General features: G+C 34.3%; 1 protein-coding gene and 1 long non-coding RNA gene across 2 annotated transcripts; one reads left to right on the top strand and one right to left on the bottom strand.

The window, feature by feature from the left end:
- The first annotated feature begins 4845 nt into the window (after positions 1-4845).
- TRM30/34A (TONNEAU1 recruiting motif 30/34a) lies at positions 4846-9200 on the top strand. The gene is made up of 3 exons (XM_004243108.5): positions 4846-6939; positions 7139-7283; positions 8125-9200. The coding sequence occupies exons 1-3, from the start codon at positions 5224-5226 to the stop codon at positions 8769-8771; spliced, it is 2508 nt and encodes an 835-aa protein (XP_004243156.1). The 5' UTR covers positions 4846-5223; the 3' UTR covers positions 8772-9200.
- Positions 9201-13818: 4618 nt separating this feature from the next.
- On the bottom strand, positions 13819-16578 carry LOC104648350 (uncharacterized). The gene is made up of 2 exons (XR_742363.4): positions 16047-16578; positions 13819-14111 (listed from the first exon to the last, which is right to left on the bottom strand). It is a non-coding gene; the product is annotated as an uncharacterized lncRNA (long non-coding RNA).
- Between the last annotated feature and the right edge of the window lie 631 nt (positions 16579-17209).

Genomic DNA, 17209 nt, shown 5'->3' with positions numbered 1-17209 from the left:
TCTCCGAAAATCACTAAAAATCCAATAGAGTATGTCACAAGTGTGGAAGTCCGGATCACTTTGTCAAGTTTTGTCCATTAAATGCTCTTGAGAAAAAGAGGAATAGTTCAGAAAAAAAAAAAGGAAATCAAGAATGATAAGTACATTCCCACAAACAGAAGAATGACCAATCAAGAAGCGGATCTTTCAACGAGAAGACCCTTTGACGCTATGGGGGACTTATCTGAAGAAGAATTTGAGGATGAAGGGTTCGAAAATCATTCACTACTTGCAATAGAACAATCAAATAAATATGATTTTCGGTGAAGAAGAATTTGAGGATGGAGGGTTCGAAAATCAGTCACTACTTGCAATAGAACAATCAAATAAATATGATTTTCTTGCACTCATTGCTGAAACAGATTCTGAAGATGATGAAGAAGATGACAAACAAAGCAAGGTAAGTTTTCATCACATCAAAGTAAATATTGAATCATATTCTAAAAAGGAACTAGAGTCCTTATTGAGTACTCTTATAGATGCATATCAGTCTGTCAATTCTGAAAGAGAACAAGTGATGGAAAACTATGCATCTTTAAGAGAAGTCAATGACAATCTTGAGAAACACAATCACTTTCTTCAAAATAAATTAAAAGAACAGATTAAAATCTCAGAGTTAAGTCACAAGGGCAAAAACTCTGCTAGTGAACTTCAATTAGCTCTAGAAGAAAAAATAAAATTGTTAACCATAAAATGTCAAGCTTTAACAGAAAGGAATAGGTTGCTACAAGAAAATCTTGATCATACCAAACTGGATCTGGAAAGAAATCTTAGATGGACCAGGTCCTCTGAAATTTTAACTCAGATTCAAGAAAGGAAAACCACTAGTCAAAGTGGGATAGGTTTTGAAAAACAGAATAATCTTGTGTCACACACTATTCACATGTATAAAAGTTTATGCACTCATTGTGGAAACTCAGGTCATTTACAGAATCAATGTAAAGCTTTATTTGAGGCTTTTCAGAAAAATTTTAAGTTCACCAAAAAAGAAAAGACTGATACAGCTAAGAACCTGGTTCGAAATAAAAATGCTCCAAATAAAAGGTTTTCTTATTTGCCTTTATGGGCTAGAAGAAATCTTATTCATCCTTTTAATCACATAAAGGGGCCCAAGCTAATCTGGGTTCCCAAGACTAATGTTTGACTAGTGTTTCAGGTGAAGGTGAGAGGGAAAAGGCCAACTTGGTACATGAATAGTGCATGCTCCAAACATATGCTAAAAATGGTAGAAAATTTCCTCTCGCTCTTTGATTTTCAAGGAGGCAGTTTATTCCTTGAAAAGGATGAGAAAAAATGAAAGAGACAAAAAAAAAGTTGAAGAAAGTGACATGATATCAAACATCTTTAATGATGCAAATTTAGGGAACACTGCATATGAACCTGGTTCACATTTAACAATCATTGATGCAACTGCAACATGAATTACTACTAATCTATGGTTCTGGAGATTGGGGAAATAATAGAGCAATCGGGACTGTAAGAGTATGCTACCTTTAGGGGGAACTTTGTTGTGTGAACATGGTCCTTGTTGTTCATTGGAAGGTATTTAAAATTGACAAGGGTTGGTTCTCTATGACAACTTGAGATTCGTTTGATCTTGGAGAATATGATGATGTGACATTCTCATAGGGCCTTGAATATGAAAAACTTGAGAAAAATCAGTCAAAGCATGGTCTTATCGAAACAAGTACACACTCAAATCACATCTCAAACAAAGTTTAGAAAGTCTGCGGATGTTATCTCTTCTCTTTGCTAACACCATTAAGTAAATCATGAAGAAACACAAAAAAAAGGGAACCTGGTTTCTCTGTAATACTCAGGTATGTACCATCCTTTTTCAATGCATTAATTTCCTGAGTTTGGGTCAAACATAAGCACTAATGAACCTGGTCGATCATCAAAAATTCAACTTTCTTAAAGATCACCAAGAACTCTCTTTGACAATAAGCATCGTTCAATCTCAAACTGCTCTAATGATGAAAATCTCAATATTGAAGTCACTCATGCTTTAATTTAGGGGAAACCTTGCTTTACCACCCACATCTGGACCAGGTTCACAAACTCCAAATTGATATTTCATTCATTCCAAGTGTATAACTTGTCTATCTCTCAGGGGGAACAATTCTCACATAAATAAATTGTTGCTTGCTTTCATTATTGATAAACACATCTCTTTGTGCACCAAAATGTGATGAATCTCTTACTGGTAGTTGGTACTCCTTCAAAGTTGTCATCAAGAAAAAGGCTATAAAAAAAAGGAAAGAAAATCATGGAGGAATGAAAATGTTACGCAGTAGAGTTTAACAAAAAAAAGGTGATGATGTATCTCATGTTTCTCTTGATGAAATTTCACATTCTAAGAAAACTGATCAGAATAAAGAAGCTGGTGCACAATGGGCATACTGAAAAAAAATTATCAATGGCAGTAAATATCCCTTTCTTCCTCACTTTAGTAATCTTTATCCCAATCCTTATCCTCAAATTTTAGACTCTTTTGACTCTTTGATGTGCTTATGTTTGTCTCATACTCATGATATTATATGTTTTTGATTAAGGGCATAAACTGGTACATATTTATTTATTTCGTTTCTCATTGAAGATCTTAATTGTGTATGAGTTTAAGATGACTAATATCCTCAGATTAACTAACCATTTTGTTAGCAGAAGTGTACTTGAAAGTGTTGCCCAAGTGGCTATGAGTTAAAAATGATATTACACTCATTGAATGTTATTCGAGTTCTTTGGTTATTGGTTTTCAATGATGCCAAAAGGGGGAAATTATATAATGTGGATAGACATATGCATAGTTTGTCATCATCAAAAAGGGGGAAATTGTTGGGGAATGAGAAAACATGAAGTTTGTAGTTTTGATGGATGACAAAGAATTGAAGTTTTGATCACAAACAAAGAGTCTTGATGTGTAACAAATCATTGGTTATCATCATCAAAAAGGGGGAAAATGTTGGGAAGTAGTAGAACAAATAAAGTAGTTTTGATGATTTATAAAGTGAAGGCATGGTGTCGTATGTGTACAATTATGAGAGATTGCGGCGAAGAAGAAAAAGTATTGAGGCAGAATTGTAAAGAAGGAAAAGAAGGAAACAAATATGAAAATAAATGAAGAAGGAAAGAAATTAAAAAGTAGCAATTCAAGCCAAAGAAGGAAAGAAATAAAAAAGTAGCAATTCAAGTCAAAGAAGGAAAGAAATAAAAAAGTAGCAATCCAAGCCAAAGAAGGAAAGAAATAAAGAAATTACAATTCAAGTCAAATAAGAAAAGAAGTAAATATAGACAAGTTCAACAAGAAAAAAGATTTGTAATTCCTTTCCTTGTAGAAGTTGAAAGCAAATCAAATCTATAAAAGGATCAAGAAGTTGAAGGAAAAAAGTGTCTTTGCAATCACAAAAATCGAGAGAATTTTTCCAGCAAAGCCAGAAGGATAGGTATGGCATATTCACGAAATATATCATCTTGAGAGCAGTATTTTATGGAGAAAAAACGCAGGCCTTTGTTACAGAAACGCAAGGACCAGGTTCACCTTCATCACAACAAAATAAGGACCAGGTTCACGAAACCTGTTTTACTCAGAACTATTGGATATTGAAGTTTGATCAATTAAAGTCTAGGGTTATTAGTCTTTATTGATTTGTTCTAGGTTTATTATTGAGTTGTAATAACTCCTAGATTTGTAACAAGAAGTGGGTTTGACTTCTTGGGAGTTGAATCTTGAGAGAATTGTAACAAGAAGTGGGTTTGACTTCTTGGGAGAGAGGTTGTGAGAATTGTAAACAAGAAGTGAGTTTGACTTCTTGGGTGGTTAGATTTAACAAGAGTTGAGAGCTTTTGTAAACAAGAAGCGAGTTTGACTTCTTGTTGAGTGGAGAGTTTTCGATTATAGTTAATCGAAAAGGGTAGAAGTTTAAAGTTAGATTCATTGATTAACTGAGTTGTAAATCTTGAATAATAGAAAACTGCGGTGTTGTTTTTCCCTTCCTTGAGTTAGGAAGGTTTCCACGATAAATCTTTGTTTTATTGTGTTACGACAAAATTACAAGAACCTGGTTCTTGTTCTAGGGGTAAGGTTTCTTCAAGTGTGATTAGCATGTATGTACGATACTAGATACGCGATACATGTATATGATGTGATGCATCCCAAATATACGAGCGAGATAAGAGAGTGGCGAGCAAGATGGGAGGAAGGCGAGGGCGCGAGATTTGTCACATGTGAATCCATTTGAATAGAGTGTATTTAGAACAAATCTAATTTTGGGTTCATGTATCTGAATTACCAAATTTTTGTAAGATTCGTAATATTACGATATAGCAAGTCATAATCAAGCCTTAAGAGCCAAAGATTTATATGAATCGGACTTGTAACTTGAAAAATTCTGCCTCAACTCTACCCCAATAAATATAATAGATTGGATTGGGCCAGCCTCATGGGTTAAGCCCATTTCGGAGGTTCTACTCCTTTCCAACAATAGTTGTTTACTTTATGAAATCAAAGAATAATTTTTTACTTAGTTCCTAATTTATCTTTATCGTCAATTATTATTATTTTCGTATCATATTTTTTCAAGACATTGTCTTTATTATATTTAAAACACGATATAGTAAAATTAATTTTATTTATAATTTCTTAAGAAATGTGCAAAGTCAATAATAAAAAAACATTTTAAATATCGTAATCAACTAATAACACAAGAATAATGATACCAAATGGTTTTATAAATTTCTTTTTTTTAAAAAAAAAGTGTTTTAAAAAATAAAAAATATAGATAAATAATTGGAGCAGTGGAAGGAATGGTCGTCAAACGAAAACAACAAGAGTAGGTAGCAGAGGAAAGGAAAGAGACAATTTAATAAATTCACGGGCATTTTCTCTTTGTTAGTAACTGCACAGTGCAGAGAAGCAGTGTCTGTGATCCAACGCCCCTTCACCTCTTTTTCTTCAACTACCACATTTAAATCCTTTTTCCTAATTCAACTTCATCCTTGGAATAATCTGTTTATTGATGTGGGATCTGACCTAGTAGTAGCAGCAGCAGCTACTATCATAAGTGAAGAGGAGCGAGCAGTTATTGTGTTTGTTCCTTTTTTCTTCATTTCCACTTCCATACACAAGTTGAAGTCTTAATCCATTTGTCTTGTAGATTTGAAGCAACATCCCGTAGCTACTTGGACATGCCTCCAGACAGCCTGAGATCAGCCGTGTACAGATCCTTTATAACCTGTGATGATCCCAAAGGTGTTGTGGAATGTAGCACAATCAGAAAATCACACATGGAAAAAAATACGCCTTGTTCATCACACAAGGATGAAGGAAGACAAACAGTCAATCACACATCTTCCTTCCACCTAATGGAGGTGTCCAGGGAAGCTCAAAAGCTGAACCAAGTGATCGACTCATGGTCTAAGGGTATGACCATAGAAAGGCATTCGAATGATATCGCTAAAGATTTGTTGAAAGGAGCCCTTGAATTACAGGAATCACTTGTGATGCTAGGAAAGCTGCAACATATAGCAAAGTTGAAGAAGAAATATAAGCATGAACTTGATGGAATACCCATCCAAAGAACCAAGTCTGAAAGGATTTCAGAACACAGGTTAAACAGGTTTGAGTTTCAAAAACCAAGATTTTCTGTTGATGGGGATTGTTTTGATGAGCTTAGGGAAGTCATAAGAGATAACTTTGCTAGACAACCAAATTCTGCTTTACAGTTTCAAACAAATAGTGAAAAGGCATCTGTTGGTACAAGGATTAAATCATCACATGTCCCATCCACTAGTTCAAGCCACTCCTCCATTGTTCAATCCCAACAAGTTTCCCCGCCACTGGACGGGCCAAATTTAATTGCCAGACTGATGGGTCTTGAAGAGATTCCTAGCAAGTCCCAACACCAAACTACCCACAAGGTTGTCAAGCAGATGAGACCTATATTTGAAATAGATTTGCCAAAAGCAAAGAAGCCAACATTCATCAGTCATAAGGTGGATCCAAAACGAAAAACATTTGATGAAATAATTGAAACCATGTATTTCAAGGGGCTTTTGAGAAGCAAGTCTACACATAAGTTTGTTGATTCTCCACCCATTGTGATCATGAAGCCTTTATATGAACAAAATCCATCAGACTCTAGAAACAAATGTGAAGAAATTTCACCTGATGATCACAAGGGAGCATCCATATATAGGAAAACGCAGGCAGGAAAAGATCATAATAATAGATTCAGCAAAGAAAGAGGTGAAGCACCTTCAAAATCAAAGACTCTTCAAGTTTTGATTCAGCCTAATACAAAGATTATAGCTTCTTCTCCTGGAAAGCACCGTGGTGAAGCAAATGCAAAATCAAAAACATTGGATTTCGTGAGTCAAGAAAAACAGCATAATAAAAACATTAGAGCTTCTTCTCCAGGCAAGGATCTTGGTGAAGCACCTGCAAACTCAAAGACGCTTAAACTTCTTCTTCAAGAAAAATATCCTAATGCAATGATCAAAGCTTCTTCTCATCGCAAGTATCTTGGTGACGCAACAGTTAAAGTTTTCATTCAGGAAAAACAGCCTAATACAAGGACTAGAGCTTCTTCTCCTGAAAAGACTCCGCAAACAAAGAAAGAACCAATTGGAAAAAGAGAGGACGGGACTCAACGAGTAGCTCCTGCTATCAGAAACTCTAAAGAAATGAAAAATGCCAAAATAGACGACAGTGCTAAATTTCAGGACCAAAGCAAGATGAGCACTCTGAAAGTGAGAAAACCAGAGAGAAAGCCATTGGCTGCACAAGCAAAAAGTACTATATATGATCTTAAGCGTATCACAACCACTGCATCTCATAACTCCATTAAGAGGAAGAAGAATGTTAAAGCTAACAAGCCCATCAAGAGTACCCCCATTGCTACAGTGAGTACATAGTTATAACTTATATTTTTGAGTTTTAACCATCTTTATTCTGGAAGCTATGTTTCTCATTTCTCATGTTATTATTTATTGTCCTAGTTCCCTTCTTAATTTTAACACATGTTTAGGGGACACTATTCTGTACATGTTGGTCCTCATGTGGAATTAACTATGGAGGTTTTCATTTTATATATTGATACAGGTTGCCGATATAAAACACAAGGATGAAAGTAAAGAAATGGTGCAGGCAGAAGATAAAGACACAGATAGAGCCATAACCAATGTTACATCCTCAGAAGAGCTTCAGTTAGAAAAAAGGGCTAATATCTTTGAGGATCTTGTCACCGGTAAGGCACACACTTCATTATTTAGCAAGTTTCATGCAAACGTTCTGGTAAGTTTAGAAACAATTTTTCAACTATTCATCATACATAGGCTTGTCGAGTGACTATAACATTGAGTGTTGCAATGGGGTTAGATATATATTCTAGACATTGTTCAGCAAACAAGAATTATATTATCTCGATATCTAGGAGACCAAATATGAATGGTATTTATATTCTACTTTTGCAGCTTAGAATATTTTCTTTCTTCTGAACTTGGGAATAATGATATATACGATGATAATATAGTAGTTTAGTCGACAGCACAGCAGCTTTGTATAACCATAACATTAAATGAAAGATTTGGCGGACTCAAAAGCTTCCAGAAACTCTTTATGTATATGTGCAGTTGAGAATGAAGATGATGTTCTGATATTCTTGAGAAGCTGTTTTCTAGTAAGACTTATGAATTATATCTTGATAACTCGATTACTGTCTTTCTGTGTGGAAGTTCCAAATCTGTAATGAGATACAATCTGGTAGCTAGATTCTTAGAGAACAAGTGTTGAAATAACCTGCTAGAAGTAATTGAAGTGGTCTAACACACTTCAACCTTTTGAAGCCACACAGAGTGTTATATTAATGGTACTTTCTAACATCTGTCTCTTTCTTCTTCCATACCTTAAGAACCATGATAGAAGCTATAACACATGGATGTAGCTACTTATAGTCATCACTCAAGCTTCAAACAGCCCTTTAGTTATCTTTTAGGAAATAAATTCTGCACACAACTTGTGGTTGATCCAAGAAGATTTATCAGTTGACATTGTGAAAATATTCTAAAATATTACTTCTTCAATTGCAGATAATGCTGTCAATGGTGAAAATGTCCCTTGTGAATCCAGCGTTCTATCAACCTATTGTCTCGGTGACATCAAATTAGTGGAGCAGATTAACTGTAACATCAATCTAGACTTCACTGAGAATGTAAACTTCAATTCCGGAGCAACTACAAGGTATTTACTTTTGAGCAGTGAATCGTTCCTCTGTCAGTCCAAGGAGCTTTTTGAAACAGATGTGTGGGAACCAACTGTATGGCAGACAACTAGCGTAGATCATGAAATTGCTGATAGCACACTCTTACTTGATTGTGCAAATGAGTTATTAGAAAATAAAAGGTCCCAATGTGCACTGGCAGTTAATCCGTTATCAATGAAGGCCATTAAGATGAGAAAATTTTATGTATCCTTTGAAAAGTTGGTGAAAGAAATTTGTGATGGGATTGAAGTTCTGCGAAGTTACAACAAGGTAGCTGGCAAGAACCTTTCAGCTGATGCTCTTTATCCACTGCTAGAAAGAGATCTATGGTGCAAGGGGGTTGCCGGCAGTGCATGGGATCTGGCCTGGAGAACTGGATTAACTAAAAATGAAGTTGAACAAGTGCTAAATGACATAGAGAAGTATCTTTTAGCTGCATTTATTGATGATTTGTTGACGGACTTCATGCTATAGCACTAGTACGTATTCAGGTCGGCCATTTAGGAACTTGACTTATATAATATGTAAAGTTTGAGAAACTTTAAAGTTGTCTCTGTGTGATCTATTGGTCATGGGTTCGAGCCACGGAAGCAGCCAGTGTAGGTCTACATCACACCCCTTGGGTTGCGGCCATCCCTGGACCCTGCTAAGGCAGAATGCTTTGTGCACTGAACTGCCCTGCCCTGCCCCGTCCCGTCCTGCCCCACTTATATAATTTGTAAATAATAATCCAATAGAGGAGTTGAAAAAGGGTTTTAAGAAGCTGAGGAGTTGAAGGTACTAGATTAAATTACGTTTCAATGCTGAGTTGATATTATATTTGTACATTTCTTGCTGATATAGTTATGTAAATGTAGTGAATCTAGATATGATTTGTTCTATTGCAATTTTGAAACTTGATCAGCTTTGTAGAGTTTATCGAAGCAACCAAACATCACAATCTTGATGAGAAACCACGTTTCTGCAATAAAACAATTTAATTACAACTTCATTTAGAAGGATGCAATATAATTTTTAGTTATATAACTTGTAAGAGTTGGTGTTTCAATTAATTTTGAAACAAATTCATCTGTTACAAGTTTTGAAATAACAAAATACATGAATGAAAATTGTAATATTCATTTTGTGTTAATTCTAGGGAGAAGATACAAGTACCTCTAGACTATGACCGAAATTCCAGAGACACGCAATCTTAACGAAATTAAGGTCCTATTACCCCTGACTCATTCTTTTTTGTAATTTTGTACACCTTTTGGCATATGTGTCACATCCTGTGAGTCCATGCAGTTGAGGCGCGTGGGAGATATTTGAATGCCACGTAAAACAAAAAGATATAGAAAATTACAAAAATATTGAGTTCGGGGGGGGGGGGGGGGGATAGTCTAGAGAGGTACTTTTACCTTTTTCCTTGATTCCACATTATAGATTTTTTAAAAGATAATTCTACGTTTGAAGCTTTTGAAAGATAAGTTTTTCTTTCAATTGATGAACCTATAATAAACACTATTTAATTAAAAGTCTTTTCTAGCAAAACTTTTGTACTATAAATTGAGTTTCTTTTGATTGAAAAGAGAAGCACTCAATAATTACTTTCCCTTGAAAAACATTTGTGAGACGTTAATCAAAAGGTGAAGTCACCAATTCAAGAATAAAAGAGCAACAATCCTGAATGCTACTTGTTTTGTGACTTGGTTGAATTCCGAAGATAGAGTTGTTATTTATTCTTCCGTTTGCTTGTGGAGAGACTCCAACAATCTTCAAGAAACGTATTAATGTTTCTCTAAGCCAAGCAAGTTTTGTTTTGAGTTCCTTGTATTTTTATCTTTATTATTCAGTTGTTCGAAAGGAAGTTTTTTTTTTGGATTCCTTGTATTTTTATCATTCTTATTCAGTTGTTCCAATAATTTGAACATAATTGTTTCTATGAAATCAACATCATTACCAAACACTGTTCCAAATTTGCCTAATCCTAATTTTGAAATATTTGATGGTAAGGACTTTTTCAAAATGGTGTGGAAAGATGTAATTATTTTTAAGAAGATTAAAGTAGTCATATGTTCTTGAGAAACCTTGTCATGAGGCTGCTAGTTCTAAGGTACCAACGGAAGAGGCTACATTAATTAAAGAACAAATTGTCAAATGGCAAGATGATGATTACTTATGCAAGAATTATATCCTTGGAGGAATGTCCAATAAATATTATGATTAATTAATATTATATTAAGTGCAAATTTGCTGAGGAGACTTGTGATACTCTTAAAGCTATCCATTTAGCAGAAGAGGCGAGTTCAAAGAAATTTCTTGTCTCAAATTATATGGAGTTTGAAATATTGGATGATAAGTCAATCACTGAAAAAGTAGACAAATTTCAACTTATAGCTAATAAAATTGCTATATATGGAATTGCTCTTTATGAAAACTTTCTATATTGGTGCTATTGTTTCAAAACTTACTCCATCTTGTAAAGAGTACAAAAGTAACTCTTACACAAGAAGGAAGGTTTGACTCTTGAACAATTATTGTAGCACTTGCAAATTGAACAAGAGACACGACATCATGACGACAATAACATCTTCAAAGAACCTATCATGAAAGCTCATGTTGTTGAAAAAAAATCGACCAAGAAGAACCTCACAATATTAAATTTTTGAAGGCAAAAAAGAGTATGAATTTAAACCGTACTAATTCCAATTCGAAGTGGAATGAATGTTATTATTGTCATAAAAGTGGCTAACATGCACGTGAAAATTTTTACGACTAGAAGAAAGAAAACAAAAATAACAAAAAAGAAAAAAGAACTTGTGGCAATGGTCACAAAAACATTTATAGCGAGGGATCAAGTGGAATGGTGGATAGACACTGGTACAACTCGTCATATATCATGTAATCGAAATTCTTGCACGACCTACGATTAATGTGTGTGTGTGTGGGGGGGGGGGGGGATAAAGTTTTGGATATGGGAAACTCATCTTTTGCTAAGTTGTGGGAAAAGGAACTGATGAACTGAAATTCACTTCTGAAAGGATGATCACATTGATAGACACATTGCATGTTTTGGATATTCGAAAAAGTTTGGTTTCAGGTACACTTATTTTGAAGTATGGTTTTAAAATAATTTTTGAAGCAGATATGTTTGTTAAAAAAAATTATGCTACAAATGGATTTTTTATATTCAATATTGAAAATGAAAATATTTCTGCTTGTGGAGTCTTTAGAGCTATGACAGCAGCGTCTTGGTTATGTGAATTTTAGATCCATTCAATTTATTATGAATATTTTTCCACGATACTAATATCATTAATAATTTTTCTCTCTCTCAGTTTAGGCGCACATTTAGTGTGCACTAACTTACACCTTGCCGGAAATGGGGAGGGGACGACTACACAGAGCAGCGCAAAGACATCGCTAGGAAGAAATACTTCATGGAACTAGCACTATGACTAATAAAACAACGCATGCTGCAAAATAAAGGTCCGAGACAGCTCCGAACACACCAGAAGAAACCAACAATATTTCGGAGGTGAAGTCAGTCAAGAGCAAAGGGGAAACTGCAAGGGAGGAACAATAGCCGGAACTAACGCAATATAGAGGAACTAGAGGAAACAACATCCAATCCTTGCAAGGAATGAAAGAAATAGTAGTAGAGGACAGATCTGCAATTAAGCTGAAATGCCTGAAAAAACACCAGAGAAACCATGGGTGAACTTGTTTGCTACGAACCGTATGGCTGCTAGAGGTATGAATTTAACGTACATACCTCCAATAATTGTCGAAGGAGAAAAGTTAGTGGAAATACTGGCTGAGGATATAGCTCAGGATGAAGTGAAATGGAAACCTTCAATGGTTGTCTATGTGGTGGGTACTGCACCATCAATAGGATCTATGGAGAGATTCATTCTAGGTTAGGGTAATTTCTCTAGTAAACAAGTGGTACTGTATCATGCTGATGGATACTTGGTCTTAAGGTTTGCAAATGAGGAAGAAAGGGATAGAGTGATATGTTCAGGACCTCATTATTTACTAAGGAGACTAGTTATTATGAAGCCATGGAATTCAGATTTTAACTTTTAAGGAGGAAATCCTTACTACAATTCCATTGTGGGTCAAGCTTCCGAACCTGCCTTTGAACTGCTGGAACTCTGTTGTGCTTAGTAAAATAGGTAGTAGTTTGGGGAAGCCTTTGTATGCAGATGAATGTACAACACAAACTAGTAGAATCTCCTTTGCTCGAATATCTAATGTGATCAAGATTCAGGATCCAAAGGGGAGAATTGTTGAGCAACAAGTGGAAGCCATTTTTCTGCGAGAAATGCTTACAAGTGGGACGTTGTTGTGATAAATCAGGAGTACCGCCACCAATGAAAGGGCAGGCCCAAGGGCCAAGAAAGGAATGGAAGCCAGCAGTAGGAAAGGAGCTGGTTAAGGACAGTGATCAACAGAAAATTGGAAAATTGACACCGGACCAGGAAGAATGACAAACTGTGAGGCGTATAGCAGCAAAGAAAGGAGTAACGCAGACAGTGTATACTGGGCATGATGAAAATACAAATACTGAGGTCAATGTCTGTGGAACTGGGCAACATTGTGGAAGACTAAAGGTTGTTACTCATGAGGCACCCCAAAAACCCCTTAATATAATATGCTAGTAGCATGTGTGTGTTGAGAATATGTCTCACGATATTATATTGCAGTAATAAATCAGTTAGCAATTTTTAGGATTTTAAATTTATTTTATTAGAGTCCTATGTGACTTGAATTTAAGAGTTAGCTCTTTTATTTATTACTAGTTTCCGAGCGCGCCGAGCACGCTCTTTGCGCGTGTAACCTATCAGTATATTATTTCTTAAAAGATAATATTACTAAATAATAAAATATGTCTAATTAAGATTTCTTACTTTGTTTAACTATTAATTGTGACACTCCAATTTTCTGACCTCCTAGTGAATGCATCGAAATAATAATATGAAAAATTAATAAAATAAACTTCATTTATAATTCAAAAATAAGTTTACAAAGCAAAAAGGAAAAATAACAACTATCTAAATTAAATTTCTCGATAGTTCAGTTTTATTGGTAGAATAATGTTAGAAGAAATAGTGTAAGATTAACTTTGAGTGAAAGGAAAACAAAACCTTTCAATTTTTTACTTTGCCTTTTGAATCTCATGACTATTATAATGAATGTGTTTAAAGTATTGTATTAAATTTTTATCCACAAACACTTTAAACTAATTAGTTAACTATAAATATTTAAAACTGTGATGTAAAAAGTCTTATTATTTATATTTTGAAAATCAGAATATTTATGAATAACTACTATTTTTATAAAAAAATTAATTTTCTCTTCATACATAACTTATTCACCATTAATCTAATATTATATGTTTCACCTTTTTTTTCCATAAAAAGAAAAGAAAAGAGTAAACATCCTATTTTATCACATTCATTCTTAAAGATGAAAAATAATGTATATGTAAAATTATAAGTACGAAGCAAAAAAAAAAGAAAAGAAAAGATACAAATGAGCAAGATAATTAGGCATTTCATTTTATTTTTGTCTCCATAGTGAAACTGAACATTTGAGCATACAAAATACAAATATGAATTTAGAGCAATTTGCTAATAAAATAAGAATTCAGCTATATGAAGAGAGACAAAAAAGTCTTATTATAATTCTTACTACAAATAAGTATAGAACTAACACATCGAGCTCCGATGCTTCAGTAATTGAATTCTTGTCTATTCTCGTGACTGCAGAAGGGAATCTCACAACTTTCACCACAAATTGTGACATTATTTCACATGTTTAGAGTTCCTACACCAAGAATTGTAGGAGTGGTAAATAAAAGTTTTTCTTGAAAAAGTTAAATTTATAGAACAAAATTTTGGAAACATGAAAAGTCACATGAATTATTGTTAAAATAAATATAAAAAAGATAGAGATGAAATTTAATTTTAAAGATACATGAATCTACTTTGTTAAAATAAATATAAAAAAGATAGAGATGAAATTTAATTTTAAAGATACATGAATCTACTTTAATTTCTTGTCTATAAGGAATAATTACTCATTTTTATTTTATTTACATTTGTGTTAGAAATTTGAAAGATCATGATTAGGGAATGAGAATAAGAAGATTATATATATGAAAATTATAAAAGTTTTAATTTATTAGAGGGGCAAAATAGTAATTCAACTTTTAAATTTTGAGCTTCATGCTTATAATAATATATGATTTGAATTTTACTGATAAGTTAGTAACATATTTTTATATTTTTAGTTAAAAATTATATCTATAAATGTAAGTCTTTTGATTATTAATAAAATAATTCCTTTTGATAATACTGAAGTATTTTTCTCTCAAAATCTTTGTCTCTTATTTTCTTAATTTCTTTATTAAAAAAACAACAGCCTGGAATGTTAGGGGGTTCAACAAAAAGTCAAACACCAGGAGCTAAGGTTGTTTGTTAAGAGGAATAAAGTAACCATTATAGCAATTTTCAAACATAGAGTTAAAAAAGAGAAAGTTGGGAGTATTATCAATAAAATAATGCCAGGATTGTTGTGGTGCACAAATGCTACAAATGAAGTTAGAGGCAAAAATTGGATTGTATGGAAAATAGTATGGTCAAATTCACAAGGGTGGAATCATCAATTCAATATGTACATTGCATGGTAGATATGCAACAAAGTGGTTTTAAATTTTTGTTAACAGCAGTATATGGCTTGCAAAGCATAGCTACCAGTAGCTCATTATGGGAAAAGGTAAACCAACTGAGCACACACATCAGGAAACCATGGCTGATCATGGGAGATTTTAACTCAATTTTGGCATAAGAGGATAGACCCATTGGGAGTCAAGTACAACTGGCAGAAACCAATGATTTTAGAGAATTCATGATTCACAGTAATATCAGAGAACTACACACAGTAGGGAGACAATATACATGGAATAATGGGCATGTATTTAGCAGGATAGACAGAGCACTGGTGAATGATGAATGGGTAATCAGAATGCCACCATTACAAGTGATGGTGATCGACCTCCTCTTTTCAGACCACTCCCCTTTGAGTATGGAAGTAGAATCACAAAGGGACGTAAGGAAGAAGCCATTTAGATTTTATTACTGCTTAGCACAACACCCTGATTTCAAACCCAAAATACAGACAAGCTGGCAGAGACAAAATGGAGGAATGCAGGGGGTGTGGAATAATCTGAAGATTGTAAGAAGAGAATTGCAACATTTAAGCAAAAAGGAGTTTGCAGGGGTCACAGGAAAGGTTCAGCAGATACGAAGAGCACTTGTGGCTAAACAGAATCAAATGCAAAATACACCTATTCCACAACACATGATAGAAGAAGAGAACGAGATGAGGGCACAATTGACCAAATGGAGCTTGATTGAAGAGTCCATCTATAAGTAAAAGTCTCGAATGCAATGGCTCAAATTGGTTGACTCAAATACTGCATATTTCTTTGCAAGTATGAAAGGAAGGAAAGCTCAGAATCAAATCATCGAAGATGCCATAAACAACAGATCATACAATTGAGTTTTGCTGATGATCTTCTTTTGTTTAGCAGAGGAGATGCCCAATCAACTGTCCTATTGTAAGAATGCTTTCAGCAATTTTCACAAGCATCAGGTTTAATAGCAAATCAGGCCAAAAGTTGTGTATATTTGGGTGGAGTGTCAGAACAAGAACAACATTTGATATTGCAACATACAGGCTTCGTAAAAGGAAATTTACCATTTAGATATCTTGGAGTCCCTCTAAGCTCCAAAAATTGTCAATAAGCCAATGTCAACCACTTCTAGACAGGACGCTAGGAAGAAAAAACACATGGACTACGAAATTTCTATCTTATGCAGAGAGGCTTTATCTGGCACAAACTTTGCTAACTTCCATTCAAGCATTCTGGGCGCAAATATTCTTACTCCCCAAAAAGTGTTGCAGTAGGTAGAAGCGATATGCAAGAGATTCCTATGGAATGGTGATACACAAACTAAAGGGAAAGCTCTTGTAGCATGGGATACAATTTGTTAACCAAAAGTTGTTGGAGGCCTGGATATTACAGATGTGTATGTGTGGAACAAAGAAGTAATACTCAACTATCTGTGGGATTTGGCTAAGAGATAGGATAAGTTACGGACTGTATGGGTCCATACTTACTACATCAAAGATAGGAGACATTAGAAGTACAAGCTAATCAAGCCTTTTGGGTTGTGAGCGTGGAGTTCCTACCCAATATAGTTTTTTTCTCAAAGTCCTAATTTGGTACAACAATATACCAACTAAATCTTATCAAGATAATACCTAAGTTGCAATTAAGTATTTTTTATGATGTCATTGGTGACATCATTAGTTGTAAATTTCTTCTATAATAGAACATTCTTGCTCATTTGTAGAACACCAAATTAGAGAAAAAAATCATTTTGAGAGCAAAGTGAGATATTCCATAGACTATACAAGGAAAATAGTCTGTGAAGAAAAATAGAGTGTGAGCAATATTTTAGTAAGGTGGAAATCAAAAGAGTGTTGTTCCTTTAGAGTGTGTAGTAGTCACTTTGAGTATTGTATTTGTGATTACACGGTGTAAAATTTCTTACTGATATCAGCTGCTCCTCTTGGCCCGTGATTTTTCCCTTATTGAGAAGGGTTTTCACGTAAAATTCTTGTTGTCATTATTTTCCCATTTTATTTCCTTTACTTTTACCATATATATTTTTGTGTTTATTTGTGTTTTCCCAACAAACTGGTATCAGAGTCAAGGTTTTATCTGAGTGTGCTCTGTGGTTGCAGCACAGTCTGAACTTCCACATTGGAAAAAATTTACTTTGATTTGCGATAAGTATATTTTTTGGGGAAAACGATGGAAGTCAACACAAGTAGAATAGTTACTTTGAATGGTT

Source organism: Solanum lycopersicum, chromosome 7 (genome assembly GCF_036512215.1).
Source record: "Solanum lycopersicum chromosome 7, SLM_r2.1".
Lineage (NCBI taxonomy): Eukaryota > Viridiplantae > Streptophyta > Magnoliopsida > Solanales > Solanaceae > Solanum > Solanum lycopersicum.
This window is presented reverse-complemented; position numbering and strand designations above follow the sequence as displayed.